General features: G+C 34.0%; 2 protein-coding genes across 3 annotated transcripts; one reads left to right on the forward strand and one right to left on the reverse strand.

The window, feature by feature from the left end:
* The first annotated feature begins 765 nt into the window (after window positions 1–765).
* Window positions 766–6,200, forward strand: LOC106776632 (nicotinate phosphoribosyltransferase 2). 2 transcript variants are annotated; one of them, XM_014664114.2, is made up of 15 exons: window positions 766–1,038; window positions 1,164–1,311; window positions 1,662–1,781; window positions 1,873–2,007; window positions 2,106–2,167; window positions 2,673–2,748; window positions 3,283–3,384; window positions 3,886–4,002; window positions 4,471–4,529; window positions 4,621–4,795; window positions 4,964–5,098; window positions 5,189–5,287; window positions 5,508–5,616; window positions 5,809–5,921; window positions 5,994–6,200. In XM_014664114.2, exons 1-15 carry the CDS (start codon window positions 890–892, stop codon window positions 6,069–6,071), a joined length of 1,677 nt encoding a protein of 558 aa, XP_014519600.1. In that variant the 5' UTR covers window positions 766–889; the 3' UTR covers window positions 6,072–6,200. The 2 variants fall into 2 exon arrangements, with proteins under 2 accessions (XP_014519600.1, XP_022631702.1); XM_022775981.1 differs by lacking the exon at window positions 3,886–4,002.
* A 281-nt stretch (window positions 6,201–6,481) lies between these two features.
* Window positions 6,482–18,490, reverse strand: LOC106777748 (DNA polymerase alpha catalytic subunit). The gene is made up of 31 exons (XM_014665485.2): window positions 17,271–18,490; window positions 16,748–16,918; window positions 16,534–16,617; window positions 16,342–16,416; window positions 15,980–16,044; window positions 15,169–15,259; window positions 14,873–15,061; window positions 14,481–14,644; window positions 14,227–14,341; window positions 13,321–13,500; window positions 13,126–13,239; window positions 12,400–12,519; window positions 11,978–12,298; window positions 11,776–11,868; window positions 10,850–10,989; window positions 10,691–10,763; window positions 10,532–10,588; window positions 10,319–10,411; window positions 9,864–9,986; window positions 9,693–9,790; window positions 9,553–9,598; window positions 9,080–9,193; window positions 8,884–8,967; window positions 8,633–8,746; window positions 8,455–8,544; window positions 8,277–8,353; window positions 7,529–7,742; window positions 7,271–7,324; window positions 7,065–7,184; window positions 6,907–6,981; window positions 6,482–6,772 (listed from the first exon to the last, which is right to left on the reverse strand). Exons 1-31 carry the CDS (start codon window positions 18,387–18,389, stop codon window positions 6,626–6,628), a joined length of 4,620 nt encoding a protein of 1,539 aa, XP_014520971.1. The 5' UTR covers window positions 18,390–18,490; the 3' UTR covers window positions 6,482–6,625.
* Between the last annotated feature and the right edge of the window lie 3,267 nt (window positions 18,491–21,757).

Consider the following 21,757-nt stretch of genomic DNA (forward strand, 5'->3'; position numbering starts at 1 on the left):
GGTTGTCAAATAACTTACCTGGATAGATGTGAAAAAATCATTTTCCTTTAATCTATTATAGAGTCATTCTCCCCAAAAATAAGTGTGGAGCTTGACTATTGAACTAGTTTTGTGACTTGTCATGCATAATCATGCTATTGGTTGAAAAAAAATATTAATAATTGACTTTTATTAAAAATTTAACATGTTATCTAATATCAAACCATAGTTTTGATTGTTCATGTTTATAAAATTATTTTGTAAAATAAAATTTACATTTATATATATATATATATATATATATTCTAAATTGATGTTATAAGTAAAAATTGTAACAATTATATATCCTATATTCTAAATTCATCTTATTTTTACTTTTATAATGTTGTAAAGTATAAAAATGAAATGAGGACATGATGCAGGAAGTTTATGCTTGAACTGCAGCAGATCCTTTTTCCGATGGCGTTCAGTGAATACATCCATCTTTCATTTCTACTTTTACTTGCTTTGAAATTCGTTAGCCACATTTTATGGAATGGAATCACACATACACATACACATTCGTTAGCTTATTTCAGTGTTGGAAATTATACTCATGAAAACGTTGAGAAGCTGCCATGTGTGCGAGATGAGAGACGATATTTTCTCAAAAATATTTAATTTAATAGCAAATTGTTGAAAAGAAACTTGGAAACTTTACGTAACCCTTTTGTCTTTGATTTGGGACTATTTGTAGTTAAAATTGCCACTCCTCTCCAAAACGCATCAAACATTCACGTTTTGCATGCATGTAAGGCAAAGCCACAACAAAACCGCTATATATATCTGCATTTTGATTCAATGGCTTCTCACTCACGCTTGCTTCAACCTAAGAACTTTCTTTAGTTTATTGAACAACACGAGATCAACCATGGCAACGAAAGAGCCCAAGAAGACAAATTCGGGTCGGAAAATACCCGGACCCACAAACCCGATGGTGACACCTTTGTTGACGGATCAATACCAATTCACCATGGCTTATGCCTACTGGAAATCTGGCAAGCATCAAGAACGTGCTGTGTGCGTGATTCAACCCTATACTAAATCTTCATCATAATTTTTTTTTTTTTGGTTTGAATGAGTGCAGTTTGATATATACGTTTGTTTATGATGTGATTTGGTTGTGAGAGTAAGTTTTGTTTCAGGTTTGATTTGTATTTTCGGAAGAACCCCTTCGGAGGGGAATACACCGTCTTCGCTGGTTTGGAAGAATGCGTGAGATTCATTGCTAATTTCAAGCTCACTGAGGAACAAATTGATTATATCAAAGATAATTTGTCTGTTTCATGTGAGGTAAACGTGTGCGACACTTTCGTTTCAGTGTTCGATCGTTTCACTCTAAAATATTTTCAGTAACAGGACATAAAAGAGAACATGATTAAGGTTGAACAGATAGATTACCATTGTCTGGAATAAACTACATAGCCAAGATAGGTCTTCCAAACATTTTTTCTCTTTTAAAAAATATTTTAGCAACACACTCTAAGACCTTTTTTCTGGCTGAGTCTCTTATATGGAGTGATCTTCTTATAAGTCTTACTAAATACACTAGTCAATGTCTCTTTTGACGCTTCTGTCATTTTTCTGGTATATTTTTCCTTCAAAATAAATAGCAACTTTGGTAATTATTGGTTAAATTATAGGAAGGCTTCCTTGACTATCTTAGAGGAATTGACTGTTCTGATGTCGAGGTGTATGCTCTTCCCGAAGGATCGGTTGTTTTTGCTAAGGTGCCCTTGTTGAGAGTTGAAGGTCCGCTTGCAGTGAGTACCTGATACTATTAAATGCTCTCTTTCTGTTTACATCACTTTCCAATTCTTGTTTCTTGCATTAACTTGACTTTCTACTCTTCAGGTTGTTCAATTGCTAGAAACACCTTTTATCAATCTCGTTAATTTTGCATCATTAGTTTCTACTAATGCTGCAAGGCATCGTTTTGTTGCTGGAAAATCAAAAACTCTGCTTGAGTTTGGACTACGAAGGGCTCAGGTTTGGACTAAGTCCTTCTGAAAAAATAATTGATGAAAAAAATTATAATTAAATTCTTTCCTCAATGATATATTAAAAAAATATTATTTTCAACGTAGGGGCCTGATGGTGGAATTGGTGCATCAAAGTACAGTTACATTGGGGGATTCGATGCAACAAGGTACTATCTATCAAACAACTTCAATTCTAGTTATGTTTGTCAATTGGCATTATAAGGTTCAAAGGCTCGTCATATTATTTATATATATATATATATATATATATATATATATATATATATATATATATATATATATATATATATATATATATATATATATATATATATATATATACATACCTACCACAGCAGTTATCATGACTGAGATTTTTGTGGACTATGTTTTTTGTAATGCCAAGAGAGTGTGCTAGTTATGACTATTAATTAAATATATTTCTAAGATTTGTTAACTCGTGTAAAAAATATAAGATTGTTCTTTACTGTTAATTTGAGATGGCGGGGCACGATTTTGGCAAGATGGCATGTAAACTTATTATGTTATCGTTACTTGACTATCAAGTTAAAGTGACATTCCACTTTTAGCTATTTGTTTAGGTTTAGTGATTTTTTTCTATCTGACCTTTGGTATTGTGTAACTTTGCTTTTTTGTATGCCACATCAATAGCAACGTTGCAGCAGGAATGTTATTTGGGATTCCCCTTCGTGGTACTCATTCCCATGCATTTGTTAGCTCCTATATGGTATGTGAACATTTCATTGAAATTCTTGACATATTCTGATGGTGTTTATGATGATTCCCTGCTTAGTGGGAATATATCATACTCTTTTTTCACCAAGCCAACCTTATATATCTACATAGGTGTACCTGTTAATCAGAAGGGACATTGTCTATTTTATATGTATGTCCTGTCCTGACTCAGCAATTCATGAAAAACTAAATGCAGCGCAATTAGTTCAGAGATTTATGAACCTCTTTGGCGATCGTAGATCCCAAATTTAAAACTGCAAGGATCAAATTTCTTATAAGATCAAGATGAGAGTGGCACTCAGTGATAGAAATGAGAATGATATTATAAAATCATAGAAGAAAGGAAAAGATGAGGAAGATCCTCTCATATTATAATAATAGACTTTCAGTCAAGAATCCTCTCTTTATCATGGCCTTTATGATTTCTGTTATCAGTACATTTATGCTTTGTTATGACTTTAGTCATTCTCTGATGTATTTGATTTGCTTACTATTATGCGTATCTTGTGCGACCGGTGTTAATCAGAGCCTTGACGAGATTAAAGACAAAGCGCTTCGTAAAAAAGATGGTTCAAGTACATGTCAAGATTTTGTTAGCTTAGTTGGAGACTGGCTGAGAAAAATTGAGGTGACTTGATCTAAATCCTTTAGAAATACCTTTTTAATCTGTGGTTGATAATTTGTGGTTTGGTGTCATCCTGATGATAGTTACTTCCAAGTCCACATATATTTAAGCGTCAGTTCATGTCAAAGTTGTAAATGATGTCCATCATGGATCATGGAATAGGATTAAGAAGATACAAACAATGGATACTAGTATTATTAGGTGTATGGAATGTTTTGTTGAAAATTTATTCTGAATTTGGAATTCTTAGCATATTTGGGGCTATTAAAGTGCTTAATAAATTATGGCCGTGTGAGTTTTCACAATTCCCATTGTGTATTGAGTTTTCTAGACTTGTAGACTTGATTTTTAATTGACTAAACATTTCAAATTTTCTTTCCCTTTTAGATGTATTCTTTCTCTTGCTATACTCCAACATCCTCAGTTTCTCCACATGAACATTGTTATAGCATATATTTATGTTTTAGCAACAACAATAATCTATACTGGTTTGTGACTGTGCAGCGGTCGGATTCACTTCGTCGCAATTCTGCTGACACCAATAAAAGTGAGCTGGCAGCATTGACATCATATGCATTAGCATTTCCTGATAACTTTCTTGCCTTAGTAGACACTTACGACGTAAGTGTATAATATTTTCTTATACCTATATTTCTTGGTATTACACATTTTGTTAGGCATATGAATGGTCATGACAAATGGTGGAGTGTGTATGAGAGAATAGTAGGCTAATGAAAGCACCATTTATAAGGTGAATGATAATTATTAACCACTATTCTTAATTGTACAACTAAAAGATATCAAATTAACAATTCAGATTCTTTATTATAATGAAGGAGGGATACAAAATATTTTTAACAAACAAGTCAAACAAATTCCTATCAAACTCTGTTCTTGAACCTGCTAAGGATATTAATTGTCTCTGTTGCGCCTCACAACCGTAGATAATTTTAACAACATTTTGATCATCAATGTCCAATGGTTGAGTAAACCTTTTTTATCCTATCCTTATTTTGTCTTTTGCGAAGATCTTAGTTCAGGTTTAGTTTAAGTATTTTTGCACACGGTGACACTTACATGTGTTAACAGGTTATGAGAAGTGGAGTACCTAACTTTTGTGCAGTTGCATTAGCTCTCAGTGACTTAGGGTACGTCAAGAAGTTATCCCTGCATGCTGATCATAATCACTTGATGATGTAATTGTTATTCATTGCTGAGTTTAGGTGATGTTCTGAGCAGATACAAAGCAATTGGCATTAGGCTGGATTCTGGTGACCTTGCATATCTGTCTTGTGAGATCAGGAAGCTGTTTTGCTCCATTGAGAAGGAATTTGGATTGCCTGGTTTCGGAAAGATGAGTATCACAGCTAGCAATGACCTTAATGAGGAAACAATAGATGCTTTAAACAAACAGGTAAATTCGTTTACAAACTGGAATTGTAGCTTATATGCTGTTGATTCAAGGAAAATATGACGGTTTAGATTGAGCACAACGTTGCTAAAACAACAGTTTATAACTGAATTCATAGTTTGTTTTTTTTTTTATCCTAGTTCTTTTATTGGATTGCATCTTTTTCTGCAGGGTCATCAAATTGATGCCTATGGAATTGGTACATACCTGGTTACGTGTTATGCTCAAGCTGCTTTAGGTGTTGTTTTCAAGCTGGTTGAAATTAATAATAGACCTCGTATCAAACTTTCTGAAGCTGTCTCAAAGGTTTGAACACTAAACAGCATATATAACTGGGACCATTTATTTGCATTTAATTATAATCTTATCACCCTTTTGCTATTTTATCTGTTTTAGGTCACTATTCCATGTAAGAAGCGAATATATAGATTGTATGGGAAAGAAGGTTATGCTTTGGTAGACATAATGACAGGAGAAGATGAACCCCCTCCAAAGGTATTTTCTTGTCTATCAGTTACTATAATTTATTACATGGTTCAGAACCGTCACATTTCTCAAGTCACAATTAATCTTCCCATCATATATAATTAAGATTTTAATTCATGAGAAAAAATAAATAAAACATAGTAGTCACGTGTAGACAAAATAAGACTACAGTGGTCTTATATCATGAAAGTGTAATTTAGAAATGTAATCATATATATTTTTATGATAGGTGGGAGAAAGAATCCTGTGCCGCCATCCCTTTCGAGAATCCAAAAGAGCATATGTGGTGCCTCAGAAAATTGAGGAGCTTCTAAGGTGTTACTGTGCTGGGACTTCAGGTATGAACCTATCAAAATTCAGTTATGTCACGGAAAAAAATAGGACCTTTGCCATACTTTACCTGTATTTCTTTGGCTTTAACACTGTTTAGGGCATCTCATGACATTATTAATGGACTTAAACCTACAACGCTCAATAAAACTCAATAAGGGTTTAAATAATCATATAATATGCTCTGTTATTTGTTGAAGATAAAAACGAAGAAATTCTACCTCCTTTAAAGGACATTAGAGAGCGATGCATCCAGCAACTTGAGCAAATGCGACCTGACCACATGAGGAGACTAAATCCAACTCCGTATAAGGTCTGATGCTTTAGTATTTTATAATCTTCCTCTTTAAAGGCTTTTAACACTTTTACTTCAAATTCTGGTCAGGTTAGTGTGAGTGCAAAGTTATATGACTTCATTCATTTCTTGTGGCTCAATGAGGCACCTGTTGGAGAGCTGCGATAATAAATGGAGATGGATCTGATTATTTAATGGAAGCGAAAGAAAATGTAATATTTTTTATGGATGTGTATACATCTTTCTAGGCTTTATGCTTCAATTTTGTATTTAATTATATTTAAAAATTTTAATAGTTCAATCTTAAATTTAATGTCTTGTATATTTAACAATAAAAAAAACACATAAAAGAAATAAATTATTCACCCACTTGTACAACTTTTCGATCCAACCGTTTGGAAAAATACATCACTTAATCATAAAACTAAGCAACTCTCTTAAAAAGAATCAATTATTAAAATTTTTTATAATAAAAAAATTACCACAAATTGCAAAATTACATTAGGCACACTGTAATCTATTGAGGAGCTTTGAAAATAATAAAGATAAACGTACACATATTTACAGCTATGAACATCTACAGCTACACAATTAAGTAAATATTAGTATAGAATTGATAAGAGCTCAGTTCTGCCAGCATGATTTGCTCAATCACGCTTGATAATCTATTTATAATTCATCATCACTCTGCTAAAAAACCACTTTGCCACCAAAACTGCAGATTAAACTGTTACGACCAGATTCTCCAGTCTCACCCAACCAAAGGCACATCGGTCCCTGATCTTCTGCGCTGTTGAAGCTGCGGGATCAACCATCGGCCTAATTTTTATCACCTCTTTCTCTATAGTCATTCTAGATTTGGCCTCCATCTGGAAGAGTCGCGTCCAAAAACAGATGATTAATAATGATGAACCAATTTGTATAGTTAGTTAATCATTATTCATTTATTTAAATCAAACATCACAGTTAACAAATTATCCTCGTCGCATCATTTAGTGAGTACCTTTTCTATACAAGAAACAGTGTCAAACACGTGGCAAAAATACGAGAGCTGCTTGTACAAGTCTGCTTCAGTGTACTGAAAAATCATATAAACATTTAGTATATATTATAATACGCGTATGAAAGCACTTGTTAAAATTCAAGTTCGTGGAGTGAAACCTTTCTAAGCAGACGACCATTGCAGCGAGGATAATTTGGACAAACAGTTCCTCTCTCGGAATCACCAACCAACCGAAGGCTGATACTTCGCGTTGTATGCTTACACGTTTCATCATCACACTGGATATGCAAAAACAGCCAAGGAAAATGACACTTAATTTTCACAGGCTATTAATTTTTATAATATATTTAGAGAGGTGACTTACCGTTAGTAAACCTTTATAGTACATCAAAACAAACATGTCTGCTTGCCTTTTGACCTATGAAGTATAATGAACTGTAAGTATATTCTCGGGAATAATATTTTGTGCTAAATCAAATCAAAAAACATGTTAGATGTTACTTTAAATGTTCTATTTTGAAGTTCATTCCAGAGTCTGAAACTGATGTCAAAACTCTCCTAGATGAAACGCACTTAAACAACAATACTTTTAGAGATGCCTTGAATCTTGAATTAGTCAAACCTGATTCGCTATCATCGCTGGAGAAATTTTGACATCTTCGGGGCATTTAGGACAACACATCTTTCGCCAGAAATTGAAATCAGATTCTTCGGTGGATACGCTGGTTGTCATTCCACTTCCCAACAAGCAGCAAATAGATTTAGAGACGGGTGGGCAGTCGAATGTACCAGAGCAGCTGGGGCATGACAAGAGCAACGGCTCACATCCCCTATACCTGAAATTATTTTATCACATCCAATCCATGAATTAATAATTATGGATAGGGAAATCATCAGTAAAATCCATTGATCATAACACAGCTTTAGCAAGAATCTACCAAAGCCGAAATTAATAAAGCTAAAATACAGTAAAAATATATTTTATAGCTTGTTCAAATCTCGCAGAGTATACTAAATTTCAGAATTGAAACAGAAAGGCTCAAGCAGTAATCAGGATAAAAAAAAAAAGCCATACTCACGGATATCTACATGTAAAATTCATATGAAATCCAGCAAATAAAGAATATTTTATTACTCACTTATTGACAAGCCAGCAAATACCAACTACTGGTTAATTATTTTTAGTGAATTTTATTTGAATTAAAAAAAATCAAGAAATAAAAACAAAGTTACTAGCAAAAAATATTAACCATTCAAGAACAACCCCTTGTCATTCCTACCAAGTATCTATATTAACATTGGTAGCGCATATCTGAGCTTAAGAGATTTTTGACAATTAATGGGATCTGAGTTTAAAAACCAAGACATACCTCTCCTCATCATTAGCAGCAGACAAGAGTAAACTGCTAGAATCATCATTAAAAGCTTCACTTGATTTATGATGAAACTGTAAAACAATATAGTTTTCCAATTTAGATAACATATACAAAAAAATAAAAGTAAATACCTGGATCTGAATGTTGAGACAAACTAGGAAGTATATTTTACCTTTGAGGAGTCAAGCCCTAAGCAATCAGCCAGTCTTTCTGGGCTTGTTCCCTGAATCGATGCACAAAGGCGTGATACTACGGGATGGATCTACAAGAGCAAAACATAAAATACTCAATTAGAGTACGGTACTCGGTAACCATTGTTATTTATAAAATTAACCACTGCATTCTAAGACCTGTTGTGATAAATAGTAATCAATGTCAATCAGCCATGTCCCTTGTTCCCGTTTAAGTTCTTCAGGATGTCTAGCACGTTGAGCAATGCCACCAGCACTGCCTGAGCTGCCACCCTAATCAAAGCAGAACGTAATATTAAAAATACAAAAGTGAGGAAGAACATAACCAACGTCGAGTACTTCATGAATAAACATTTCCCAGGGTTACACTATTTGCCCTTTGATAGGAAGTAAATTACTAAATGACAAACCTGTTCATAACAAATTATATACGGAATCGTATCACCAACAGAACAGCCAGAAGAGTAACCTTGTTGCTTCAATCTTTGTGCCACCTATACGTTGTGATCAAGAAAAGCATCCTCAGAAGTCAAGATCAAGTAGGTCGTAGTAAAAGAACATAGATCAGACAATTTGAAGTAACAAACGAAAACAGCTTGGACTAACAAGAACATGTGGCTGGTTCTTGGCATCAGGATAAGCTTCCGGGGGTTTAGTCAATGTCTTCGTAATGACATATTTCTCTAATGGTACTTGTCCGTTCCTCATTTCTTCTTGTACCTGTATTAAGATTAACATCGACCGTTTTGCAGGAAAAACAAACCTCAAATTCCAATATGAAAATCATTAATTAAAATGAAAGGTAAAATTTACATGAACAAAATCCCCAATGAACTTCAATTTCTTCAGAAACGGTTGATAACTAGATCAACCAAAAAAAAACAATTCCACATCATCGATTAATCCCATCAAATGTGGATTATACACCCAAGCAGTCAAGTTTTTGGACCACCCTATAAATAGCATTCCACTCTTTGGGCAGAGAAAGTAATGAGCCCAAAGCTCCAGGAAGAACTTTTCCAATCACATGGTAAGTTGTTATAAACAAATGTCTGGTACTTCAAGGAATCACAATTTACCTTCATGAGCGAGTTGTGGATTGACTCCACTACATCTTCACATGACCTGTGAGCATGGGAACCATAATGTAACAAGTTAGTAAAAAATTGAGTGATTATGCATCTAGGCAGGCAAATTAGCAAAAAGGTAAGTAACATACCCTCCAGACAAAATTTGAGTCAAGCAAAAATCTCCTAATTCTTTAGCTAATAAGCTCCAGTCACGACGAACAATGTCAAGACCTTTACGTTCAATCACCTGCACCATGCAATAACCTCACTGTATGATCTTATGATTGGTAATGTAAAAGAATAAGTTATCACAAGCATACCTCATATGGGGTGCCATCTTTAAACAGCAACTTTACAGCTGCATACTTCTTTTTCTTGAGAAGCAGCATTCTTTTATATAAACCATCAAGATCAATTTCCAAACATTTATATTTCTTATTGACCTGATGACAAATTAAAGCAGAAAACACATATCACGAGAAGATAACTGCAAAAAGAAAATGAGGACAAACTGCCATTTATTCTTGTAATGTGGAAATATGCCAGAATTATCTGTAGTTGTGAACAGTGCAAACTAAACGTGCTAAGACAATGTTGCAGTCGTGTCCAAATTAAATCACCTAAAAAAGAATCTTGAAATATATTTAACAAGGGCAAACATTACGGTGTTAGCTCTAAAAAGACCATGTAGCACAGCATAAGAACAGAGGAAAGGATATGCAAATCTAAACCACCAAGAATTAAGAGATTTTCACAGCTAATAGTCAAATCTTACCTCTTGAATAACTTTTACAGCAATTTTATTAGCTTCCTCAATATCATCCAGCCCACTGTAAATCATTATTGAATCAGTGTCGCCATAGATCACCTATAAAGCAAAAAAACAATGCACAAATTAAGAGCCTAATATTCACCACCAGTTACATCAAATAAATATAACTAATATACCAAACTCTAATACTTCAAGATGAAGAGTACTAGAGATAACCTCTAAATTCAAGGCATTCTGAACTAAATCAACAGTACTCTGCAGTATTTCCCTCCCCTGTATGGCCAATAGACATGCAACTGAAAATGTGAGCATTTGAAAATATGTTTCGGAGTACAGTAATCACTCGTTACACTGAATAAACAAGTGTATTCTTACTTGTAAAGTAATAAGCTCAGCCAACGGCTTAGCATAAAATCTTGAATTGGAAAATCCCAGGCACCCATACATACTGCATAACACACCATTAAATTTAACACAGAAGGAACAACAGCATTTAATATTGAAAGATGCAAGAAAAGGAAAAAGAAATAACACCTGTTAGCAGTAAGCTTAAGTGCTTGCTGCTGAATATCCAGTTGCTGAACCCTTATAGGATTAGCTTTTTCATTCTTCTTTTTTTCATTCTTTATCAACGACTTTACCCTTTTCCTCCTATCTACCAGATTTTTCAGCACCTAGCAACAAAAACATCCTCAATTATACACGCATCTAAAATCTGTAGTCTACACCAAAGAATATGAAAATAACTTGGACATTAATGAAGTTATAAATTTTTAGATATATTGATAAACCGACATGCCACTTTTACTTACTTGAACAAAACAACTAAATATTCTAGGTCCTTGATTGTGCCAATGTGAAAAAACTAAGGAGCATTTGTACAAGGAATTCTAAGACAAGATTATTTAGTTTGAGGCAATTTAAAATGAATCGTTATGAAATGTGCTGTTTTCAAATAAATATGCTTTGTAGGTGAAACAAACAGCCCTAGCCTGTACTTACTGTGCTACTGCTTTTACGTTACTTGCAGTGATTTACTTTTACAGTTTTGTACCTCATTCGGTAATAGCAAAGGATATATCATATCGTTCTTTATCATTGATCGGATCTTATTTGGATGCAGAAAATTATTCAGTGATGCATGAAATTAGAGAAAAATAACATTGTTTTCTCTAGTCCAGTCCATTTGTTGCCACGTTCTATATCACTTTCCACTGAAACAACCATGCCAACTTGATTGGGCATCCGCTACTAATTTTATAGTTTTTTTAACACCAAAAGTACTGTTGAATCCTCATTTTCGAACTGGTTTTTCACGTAAATAACAATAGCACCCAAGGCACAAACACACCAGATGGAGACAACTCTAGAAAATCCAGTTACAATGCAGTATTGTAAAGAAATCTTAAAACACCCTATCCATAAAACATAAAACATTTGTATGTGTGTGCATCTTTTACCTCTGGCAAGACTCCAGTTGTTTTACTAGATGGTAGACGTGGAAAAGATCCATCCAAAGATCTTTCAACAGTTGTAAAGCAAATATTGTATTCCTGTAATTCAATTCAGTAAGTTGCAAACAGTAAAACCTGTAACAATTTGCCGCTTGTAACAAATTAGACGAAATAAACCAAGCACATTTTGAAAGACAGCGCTACTAACCTGAATAATAGAAGGATAAAGACTGTTGAAATCCAGAAGCAGTATATATTTGTCATATAGACCCTTCTTTGGCTCCAAAACCAGTCCACCGGCATAAGAAGGACCCTTTTTGCTTTTCTTATTATCAGCTTCAGAAGCATCATTGTCATAGTTTACATCGTCAACATCTACATCGTAGTTGCTATCTTCAGCATCGTGGGTTACTCTACGTTTCGTCAATTTCGTTTCTTTGGAATAGTTTGAGAACTTGTCTGGCACCATATATTTCACTGCATGGAAAGTATGCAGCAAAAGATATTCAACCCTCTGTGCTCGAGCACCCTGAAAAAATAAAATAAAAAAAAAAATAGCTGTTGGCTGCTGCCTGGCCAGTTAAGCCCAATATCAAATCAAGATAAAAAGTAAATACATCGGGGTCTCACCTGAAGGGTTTTCCCCCACAGATTACCACTTATATTAGTCAGCTGACGGGTGAGTGGAAGAATACTTAAATAAAACATCAGTTCCATAGACAACCATGCATCTGTTTCACCGTATTCAATCTGAACAAGTCAAGAACACCATAACAGTCAACATAGAAGCAAATAAACTATATATTTTTTTCAATCATTCGAATATTCCAAATGAAAAAGGTAAAATCTTTGACCCACCCTAATATTAAGCAAGATCATGTGAGTTGATAAGATCCCATAGCTTATCAACTAAGACTATAAGAATCCTCAAATTCAGCACAGTTGTTCATTATAGTATTAAAATATTCCGTACTACAAAATATTAAAGTTTCAATAATTCAGCCCAAAACCAGTAAGTTTAACTCCAATCCACTGGTAATATCAAAAAATATCCAAGTTCGGAATAAAATTTGCTAATATCATTAACCATACAAGCATCGTAGTTCAATATTTGTGAGTGCAAACTATTGCCGAATGTATCTAAATTTACCATTAGCCCAATTTACCATTAGCCCAAACAAGATCAGCCCCCAAAATAGTGATGCAATGAATTGAAACAAAAATCTCATACGATAATGACGTGTTTATCATTTAAAAAAGATAATTCACAGTGAACGTTACATAACAAGCACTTCAAATAGTTCTCCGCAACAAAAAAAAAAAGATACAGAGCTGTTTGAGTATATTGGAACCTACAAGCTCCATTAGCGATTCTGCTGACTGGAACATTTTTGGAACTTCATGTGGAGCAACTTCCTTCCGAAACTTGTTCAGGTGTGATTTTGCAAGGTGACTTAAAGAGTAACTAACCTGGAAGAACCAATAACTATGGTTACTAAGAAATAAAAACCACAATTACTGCTCAGTGCGAGTTCTCAACAATTATTTTACCTCCTTTAATAGGTCACGGGAACACAAGTATGTATCACAAAGAAGCCTGCCAGCAATGCATGACATTATACCAGGATCTGCTCCAGAACCAAAAACCTTACTTCTTCTTCCAAGTTTTGGCATAGTCGATCGGTTGAGGCGGCCTAGTTTAGACCACATGCTGCTTGCCACTTTGCACGCCTGCATATTTTTTATTGGATGTGTTTAGGTGTAGCACCAAGTGTAAAATGCAAGTCAGAAGGAAAGCACCAGCAGATTTTGTCTTTAAAAAGCCTAATGGGCTTTAAATTATAGTACAGGCTATTTAGGGAAAATGAAAGTCACTTTCTTGCACAAATGATGCAAACCCCAAAAACCTGTATTTAGAAATTCAGTAGAAAACTTTAAGCTTGAAAACACACATAGTAATCTGAAAACAACTGACTGAAAATATAGCTTTCTTGATAATAGTGTTTTGTGCAACATGAACTGGGGCATCAGCTAGTGAGTTTAACAGAAAAAATATCAGAACTTTGTCTATTCAACAGTTAGACAGCGACAACAACCTCTAGAAAAAATACCTTGAGAATGACGGGTTACAAAAACTGCAGAATTGCTACACTTTCTTCAGGACAAATTCAGACTTCCAATATAACCTCTTCAAAACCAATTTTGAAGTAGTTTTGATCTTCGTGAAAATTTTGTACAATTTTACCCCCCTTAAGAATTAATTTTTACCTCATTGAATGAATTGTTCAAAACCACCTAAATCAATCATTTTTCATCCTCATATCGTCCATTGTTTTCAGTATATATCATCCATTTGACAAAGAGAAATAATAAGGAATGTGCCAAATTGATTAACTTTGTGAAAAGTCAAATAATTGATTGACATGAAATTATCAGAGGAAAAGCTAAAATTCCCACCTGGAATCTGTGGAAAAGAACATCCAGGTCAAATCCAGATATATTATGTCCAACCAGAACATCGCAATCCAACTTGTGCAATTCTAACATCAAGCGGTTCAACAAAGCTCTTTCACTGAAAACAAAGTGTTATTAGATAGGTCAAGCCTAGAAGCAATCATAATTTCCGAGAAAAGTTTCACAGTTTTTAGATTTCATATTCAAACTCAAAATAACATAGCAAATACGTACAAACCATCTTGTAATGTCTCTACCTGCTTTCAGCACACAGAATATTTGAACCAGCTTTTAAGTTTCTGTCCGTAACCTCCTTGTTAAATCCCATTGGAAATATACTCCCATCAAGTTTACGAACAACAGTAAAATGGGTCAGCCTTCCGGGTCTCCTCCACTCTGAAGCCATCATAGGGGCATCAATCTAAAATGTTAAACAGTAAAGGTTACTGCTGAACATACTTCCACCGCAACTCCATCCAACATGGTGAACCATCTACTAGCAAATATCTTAAACTTTGATAGTAATGTTTAAAGAGTCAATGAGGAGATACTAATAGGAACAGATAATTGGTGACAGTAATTTAAACACTCAACGCATAACAAAACCACAGTAATGGTAAGCAAAACACTAAAAAAAACCATAAACAACCTTAACCATGTTACAACAGACAACGGATGCTGATACAATCTCATTTATGTTCTGCTTTTCATTTATGGTGGTTTTCAAGTTTATTGCTACAACAACCACTGGAGGAATATTATAAGTGATTTTTGAAGGAGCTGATGTCTTTATGTGCTTAGGAGAGTCAACAGTTACTTCAAATTTGCACCAGCTAACCTGTAAGTACAAACAAGATACTTGGATTAAAACAAGGCGGCCTGTACATGGAATAAAGGACAAGAAATATACAATACTTCAATTTGATGCACAACATAAAATCTCACCCTTCGGGAAGATGAGCTTGTAGCAAACTTTGAAACCTGTAGCCATGAAGGCCCCTTTATCTTCCGTTTAATCAGGAAAAGCTCAAGGGCACTGCAAATTGAAATAGTCGGTTCAACTGCTTGTCTAACAAGTCAAATGTTCAATTCATGGACACTCATGAAAAGAGCGGGGAGTATCAGTATAAAAGACTTTGCATGATACTAACTTCGAATAACAGAGTTCATATTTATGTTAAAAAAAACAGGCTTTTAGTGTCTAAAGTTAAGGCAGCTGCTCAGTCCTCAAATCAAAATAAGAACTAAAATAGTGCAATATTCTATTTTAGAGACCCAGCACGTTTTTTAAGTGCATAGTTACGGAGAAAATAATTTATCTTCACAAAAAGAAATCTTCAAGATTCTGCCAGATTAATCTCCCAAGTATCATTTCCCAATGTTCCCAAGTTTAAGAAACCCATTCAATGATCATCCTAAAAGTTACGTGTTCTTATTATTTCGAAAACACCAGATATTTGCTGAAAGAACCTGCTTAGGAAACGGTTCTTTGTTATAGACTGCAGGATAAAAGTTATTTGTAGAAAATAACTGCTGGCAGTTATGGCTTAGGACTATATATACGACAGAAGACTGTAATTGGGAAATGTGAAGTTATTTGTAGTTTGAAGACAGAGAATACTCTCAGTAGGAGACCTTTGTCTCTGTGTGCAATTGTTGCATGTGTGATTACAATGTTCTATGTTATATATATTGCTTTAGCGATTTGGGTTCTATCAAAACGGCAAATAGGATAGTCTTCAAATACTTATAATACCTGCAACTAGTTCCTAAGAGAGCACAGAAACTTTCGCCTTTGAGATCTGCTGGAAGTACAGGGTCCTGCAGTGGTAAAAACATTGAAAAAAATTAAAATATGTGTGCATATACATACATACATACATACATATACATATATATACATACATACATATACATATATATATATATATATATATATATATATATATATATATATTATAACTACACTTGAATAACAAAATATAGAAAATGCCTTTTAACTGGAGAAAGGACATATTTAGAGTTATAATTGTCTGTAAAATAACTTGAGTATGCATATATTTTGAACATCCTTTTAACTAGAGAAGGGACAAATTTCGAGTTTATTTAATACTGTACCTTGAATGAATAATTTATTTTCACCACATAATTTTCCCCTGTAGGAACTTCAAATCGATCAAATGCATATTTCCTCTGCAAAAATCAGCAAGAAATCAGAATAAAAAGAAAATTAAATAAATTAAATTGGCACAGAAAGCATCCATAACTTATTTTTGCACTCCAAGACGACAAATATTGTAGCTAGCAAACCTTAACAGGTGCCATGCTAAAGTTCGAAACATCCAAATTCACCAGATGTTGTGCTATCTCATTCTTAACATCAGCTACTGCATCCTACAATTTTTTACAAGAGAGAACCCATCAACCACGGGATATGACGAAAATAAGGTACAAATTAAAAATAAATAAAAAGAAAAGCAAATAGTAGATACATGTATACACCCGAGTCAATCTACAAACTTACTTGCAACTTTTTAAAGAAATCCGCAGAAGAAATTCGAGACTCCTGGAGATCTCTATCGAGACTCATCATCTCTTCAGTGCGAAGCAAGGGTCGGCTAGGAATTGCATAGACACACCTCTGCATGCTCTTGACAATAACACAACAACTCTGATACAAATCCCCAGTCTTAACCTGAATTGTAAACCAGAATTGAGAATGCAAATCATCAAAGTAATACTCACTGGCAGCAATGAGCAACCGACTGTTGCACAACAACTCAACCCTCCCTTGGTCAAGTCCAAAAAAGCAAACCAAGTCTTAATAATGACAATAATAGTAATAATAGGACATTTTACAGTATGGCTTTGCCAGTTGACACACTACCCATGCGGATGAAAACTTAACAGAAAAACTAAAATATAGGGCTTCCATTCTACAACTAAAATATTATGGGCTAAAGAAGTAAAAAAAATAGCAGTATGTACAGTGGATGAAAAAAGGTCGAGAAACTATTTAAATAAGGCAATATATCCTGTAAAGATACCTTCCCGAAGAGATAAATGGTGCCCCTGTTTTCCCCATAAAACTCCTCATAAGCATCTAAGATGTAGAAAGGCAGTGATCCATCTTCCTCCAGATCAAACTCTAAAGGATCCTTCGAATCAGCAACATCAACCCCACCAGCACCGCGTATTGTTTCCTTCCAACCGGCAGTAGCAGACAATGCAGTGTCGTCCTCTTCTTTAACCTTCGCGTTCAAAGTGAACACCTCCTTCTTTGCATCCGCTTTCACTGCAATTTCAAAACTCTTCACTTCTTTCGCCTCAACCATACATTCATTAACTTGAGAATCATCGGCTACCACTGTAGGTGTCTGCCCATTCTCAGAACTACCACGCCCGAAATCTTGGACTTCACTAACCACCGCGCTCTTTGGCTCAAACCCCGAGTCAAAACCATCACTCTCAACAAATACCTTAACAGACTCAGGGTTACCATGTTCCGGCAATGAAGAAGAATCTTGCATCATACCAACAGAAGGCTTATCCCTAAACCCAGTATTAACACGCAAAACATTGTTTGCGTCAGAAATGGAAGAGGAATTCCCTTGCGCCCTTCTACGCCTCAGTCTATCAGTCTCGTCCGCAGCGAACTCCGCGATAACATCGTCAACAATGCTCTCGCAGACTTTATCGTCTCTACTCTTCTTGAAAACGGAGGAAGTGAACATGGAGGCCAACTTCTGCCCTCCCATCATGGCCGCAGCGGCGGAGAGCGATGAAGAAGGCCGTTTCGGCTGAGGATCCTTCTTCTCGACCTTCTTCCGCTTCGGCCTTTCCGATTCGCCTTCGGATTCATCAGAGGAGAGAGTGAATCCGGCCTGAGACCAATCCTCTTCCTCGCCCTCGTCGCCGTATCCGATTCCTTCGTCGTCGACTATAAAGGAGCGCGCCTGTTCACGGCGCTTTGCGACGAGGGCATTGTACTCGTCCTCGGGGACAGTGTCGTAGACAGGGTTTTCTAACCTGATTTGGGGCCCAGTGCCATCGGATCCACGACCACCGCGGAGACGAGCCTTGAGACGCTCCAACGCTTCGCTGCGGGCGGTGGACTCCGGTCCCCTGGGCCTTCGCCTTCCGCTCACTGGCTCCTTGTCCGCCATCTCTGTCTTTCTCGATCTCTGATTGGTCTGAAGTTGGTGTGTGATTTACTGATGGAGAAGAAGGGGTGCTACCCTAAGGGTTTTGAAGAGAACGCGGGAAATCATTCAATTTTGGCGCGCTTTCTCCTACCTTATATTCACAGACATTTAAATTATGTATTTGATATAAATTTTCTTGTTTTTTTTATATTTTAGTAATATAACAGTAATAATATTAGGATATCTAACAATATATTAGGATATCTTGTAATAATATAATAATATCTAAAAATATAAACTAATACCTAACAATATATAATAATATGTTTTAAAATGAATAATTTTTCATCAAATCTCTTATTTTAGAAAATATTACAAAATAAAATAAATCATTAAAATCATAACTAACAAATAATTTTATCTTTTAATTAAAATATCTAACCATATTTATATATAGTTTTATTATTAAAATTGATTGAATCTCACACGATAAGATGCTTAGAGTTTATGTAAACATTGAACCATATTAAGCTACCAATGTAAATTTTTCACATTATAATATTCAAAATCATCTTAGACACTTTCCATTTTCTTTGTTTAAAAATTTGTTTAGTTTGGTTAGAATATTCACCTCGCTTTTGTTTAAATTTTATTCTCATTCAACTCCTTCCTTGAATTTATAGACTCATTACATTATTATTCAATTTATGATATTCTTACATACAAATTAATTTGAGAATTCAAAGATTGAAAATAAAATAAAATGAAAAAAAAAAAAAAACATAAAACAAGAATATAGAAGATTAGTTTTTAGATTCAGAAACCAAATAATCATTCTTATATTAATATTCTAATTTTTTTTGGCAAAAAATTAAATAATTAATCAGTTCAATGAATCAAGAAAATTAAGTAAAAAAATTAATATATATATATATATATATATATATATATATATATATATATATATATAATCGATGACGGTGACGTATTGCACGTTCAGTAAAAGATACACAGTAATTAGAGAAAATGAGTTCAGCCTCATGTATTTGAAATAGAATACAATTTTCACTAAACAACAATAAATATTTGTTTTATGATGAAGTTATAAAGTATTACATATATGTCAAATAAATCTATTTTCTTTTTATTATATAGATGTATGATAATTTGATGGAAGATTTTCATTTTATTAATTTAGGACGATATGAATATTAATTATCCAAATTTTTAAATTTTGCATGATAATAAAAATGAATATGTGGATATTTGTTTTAAATATTCATATATTTTTATTTTATTGAGCATTTATAAAATATTGTATTTTAAAATAAAATATGAATTTGTTGAATTAAATTATTTCTAACGAACATATTTAGTAATTTTCTCTAGTTTTTATTTAGCAAAGTATCTCGCTGTCAGTTTCAAGCATATAATGGTGCAAAACATTAATTTATTTGAAAATATGAAAAAAAATATTTTGTCTTTTCTCTTTGATTTTAGTTTTATTTTATTTAAAGATTTTTTTTCTCTCACTGTATAATTTTTTATTCTCTCTTTAAAGATAAATAATTCAACTTGATTGATATTCACCAAATTTACTAAATTTAAAATATATTTGCTCAACATTAATAAAAAATAAAAAATATTATAGTTCTTGTGAAATTTAACTATATATACATATATATTGGATTTTTGTAATATTATATTTTATTTAATATAATTTTTACTTATAAAAAAATATTTAATTAAGATTTAAAACAGTGTGAAAACAAATATGAATGCTATTACAAGTATATCAGTTATCCAACCGACGTTATAATAAAGATGATATACATTTTTTTTTCAAAAGATGCAAGAAATATATAATCAAATTTACATATTCTTATCTTGTTGTCATTCCTTTATAATTAATAGTTTAAAAATATACTTAAAACTACTTTATTATGATGGTGTGTAAAATTAACCTATGCTTAATAAAAATAATTTCCTACATTTTTTTATTGCTTTCCAATAAACATAATTTCATCACCTTTTGAAAAAAATATAGGTTTAATCATTTAAAATGTCCTTATTTATGTAGAGTTATCTCAATTAGGTCTTTGTATTTTTTTTCATCTCAATTAGATCCCTTTTTTTTTTAAATTCAATCAATTTTAACCTTACCGTTAAATTAGTAGATAACGTTAAAATTTGTATCAGGTGGCACGCTGACTGTGACATTTTTAATGACATGGCACAGAATTGCCTTATATGTAATTTACAAATGAAAAAGCAAAAGAGAAAAACAGCTTCTCTTCCCCTTACTCGATACATCCTCCATGGCCATCTCCATGGCTCTCACACTTGTGCCGTTGACACCTCCATGGCCACCTTCCTATCCTCTTATTCTTCTTTGATTCTTCTTCAAATTTTTCTTTGCAAACCTGATTGCCTATTATAAAAGAAAAGTATGGAATTTCCTTAAATATCTAATTTAACCTAATTTGAGAGAATCCCTAATTAAAAGGGTGTCTGGGGCAGATCTGGGAGGTGGAGAAACGTGGGTTCGGACTTAGCCTGAGGCGATGGCGGAGAATGGTGGAGCAGTGTTCCGTTCCGCCCCTATCCCTCGTTTTCTCATCCTCCGCACCCTTCCCTTCGTTTCTTCTCACCTTAGGACCATTCCACCCCCTCCCACCCCTTCCTATTAGGATTCTTCATTTTCCTTTCACTATCATTGTTACAATTTTGTAAATTTTAGATCTTTTCTATTGATATTGGAATCGTATATTCTGAAGTGGAGTGCTTATATATTTGGGTTTTAGCCTAAATTTATTACAACCCAGATCTGGTAGTTATCACTGAATATTAAATTTGATTAATTAAAGTGGTTATTCTTGTGTTTAATGGAAATAAAATGAATTCTTATCGTCGAATATGTCTATTCGCGTTATCTCTATATTTTCGTCAAATGTTTAATTGGGCCTTGATTTCTTATCTATGAAAAGCCTGAGTGATGTTGTACGATTGACAAAGGAAATTCGTTGTCTATCGATTGAACATGAATCAAAAGTTCAACCTTTCTCATGTTTCATCTCTGTTAATTTTTCTATTATATGTAGGCTTCTCTGTAGCTGAACAAAATATCTGTAGTGACTATGATCGATAAAATAATTCCATCTTTGTCTACTTGAACGGAACACCTGCTTTCACCGCCGTCAACCCTACAAACTAGAACACCTGCTTTCATCGTCGTCCTCAGTGTTGGAAAGGTCGATGATGTAGTTTCATGGTTGAGAAGGGTTGCCGACAGACTCATGACCGGCAACGATGGTGGCAGTGGCGTTTGAGGATTGAACGTTTTGGGATTTGAGTGAGTCGAGAGAGTATGAAGTTCCACTGCCATGTGT

The sequence above is a fragment of the Vigna radiata genome, chromosome 11 (genome assembly GCF_000741045.1).
Source record: "Vigna radiata var. radiata cultivar VC1973A chromosome 11, Vradiata_ver6, whole genome shotgun sequence".
In the NCBI taxonomy this organism is placed as follows: Eukaryota; Viridiplantae; Streptophyta; class Magnoliopsida; order Fabales; family Fabaceae; genus Vigna; species Vigna radiata.

What these genes read in the sequence shown, in the direction of transcription:
- LOC106776632 (XM_014664114.2), top strand. Translation starts at nt 890, where the DNA reads ATGGCAACGAAAGAGCCCAAGAAGACAAATTCGGGTCGGAAAATACCC. An exon ending in AAGCATCAAGAACGTGCTGT is followed by an intron (nt 1,039 to 1,163) that starts GTGCGTGATTCA and finishes GTTTTGTTTCAG; the next exon opens with GTTTGATTTGTATTTTCGGA. An exon ending in TTGGACTACGAAGGGCTCAG is followed by an intron (nt 2,008 to 2,105) that starts GTTTGGACTAAG and finishes TTTTCAACGTAG; the next exon opens with GGGCCTGATGGTGGAATTGG.
- LOC106777748 (XM_014665485.2), bottom strand. Translation starts at nt 18,389, where the DNA reads ATGGCGGACAAGGAGCCAGTGAGCGGAAGGCGAAGGCCCAGGGGACCG. An exon ending in CTCTTAGGAACTAGTTGCAG is followed by an intron (nt 15,260 to 15,979) that starts GTATTATAAGTA and finishes TTCAATTTGCAG; the next exon opens with TGCCCTTGAGCTTTTCCTGA. An exon ending in TTTATCCTTCTATTATTCAG is followed by an intron (nt 11,869 to 11,977) that starts GTTAGTAGCGCT and finishes ATTGAATTACAG; the next exon opens with GAATACAATATTTGCTTTAC.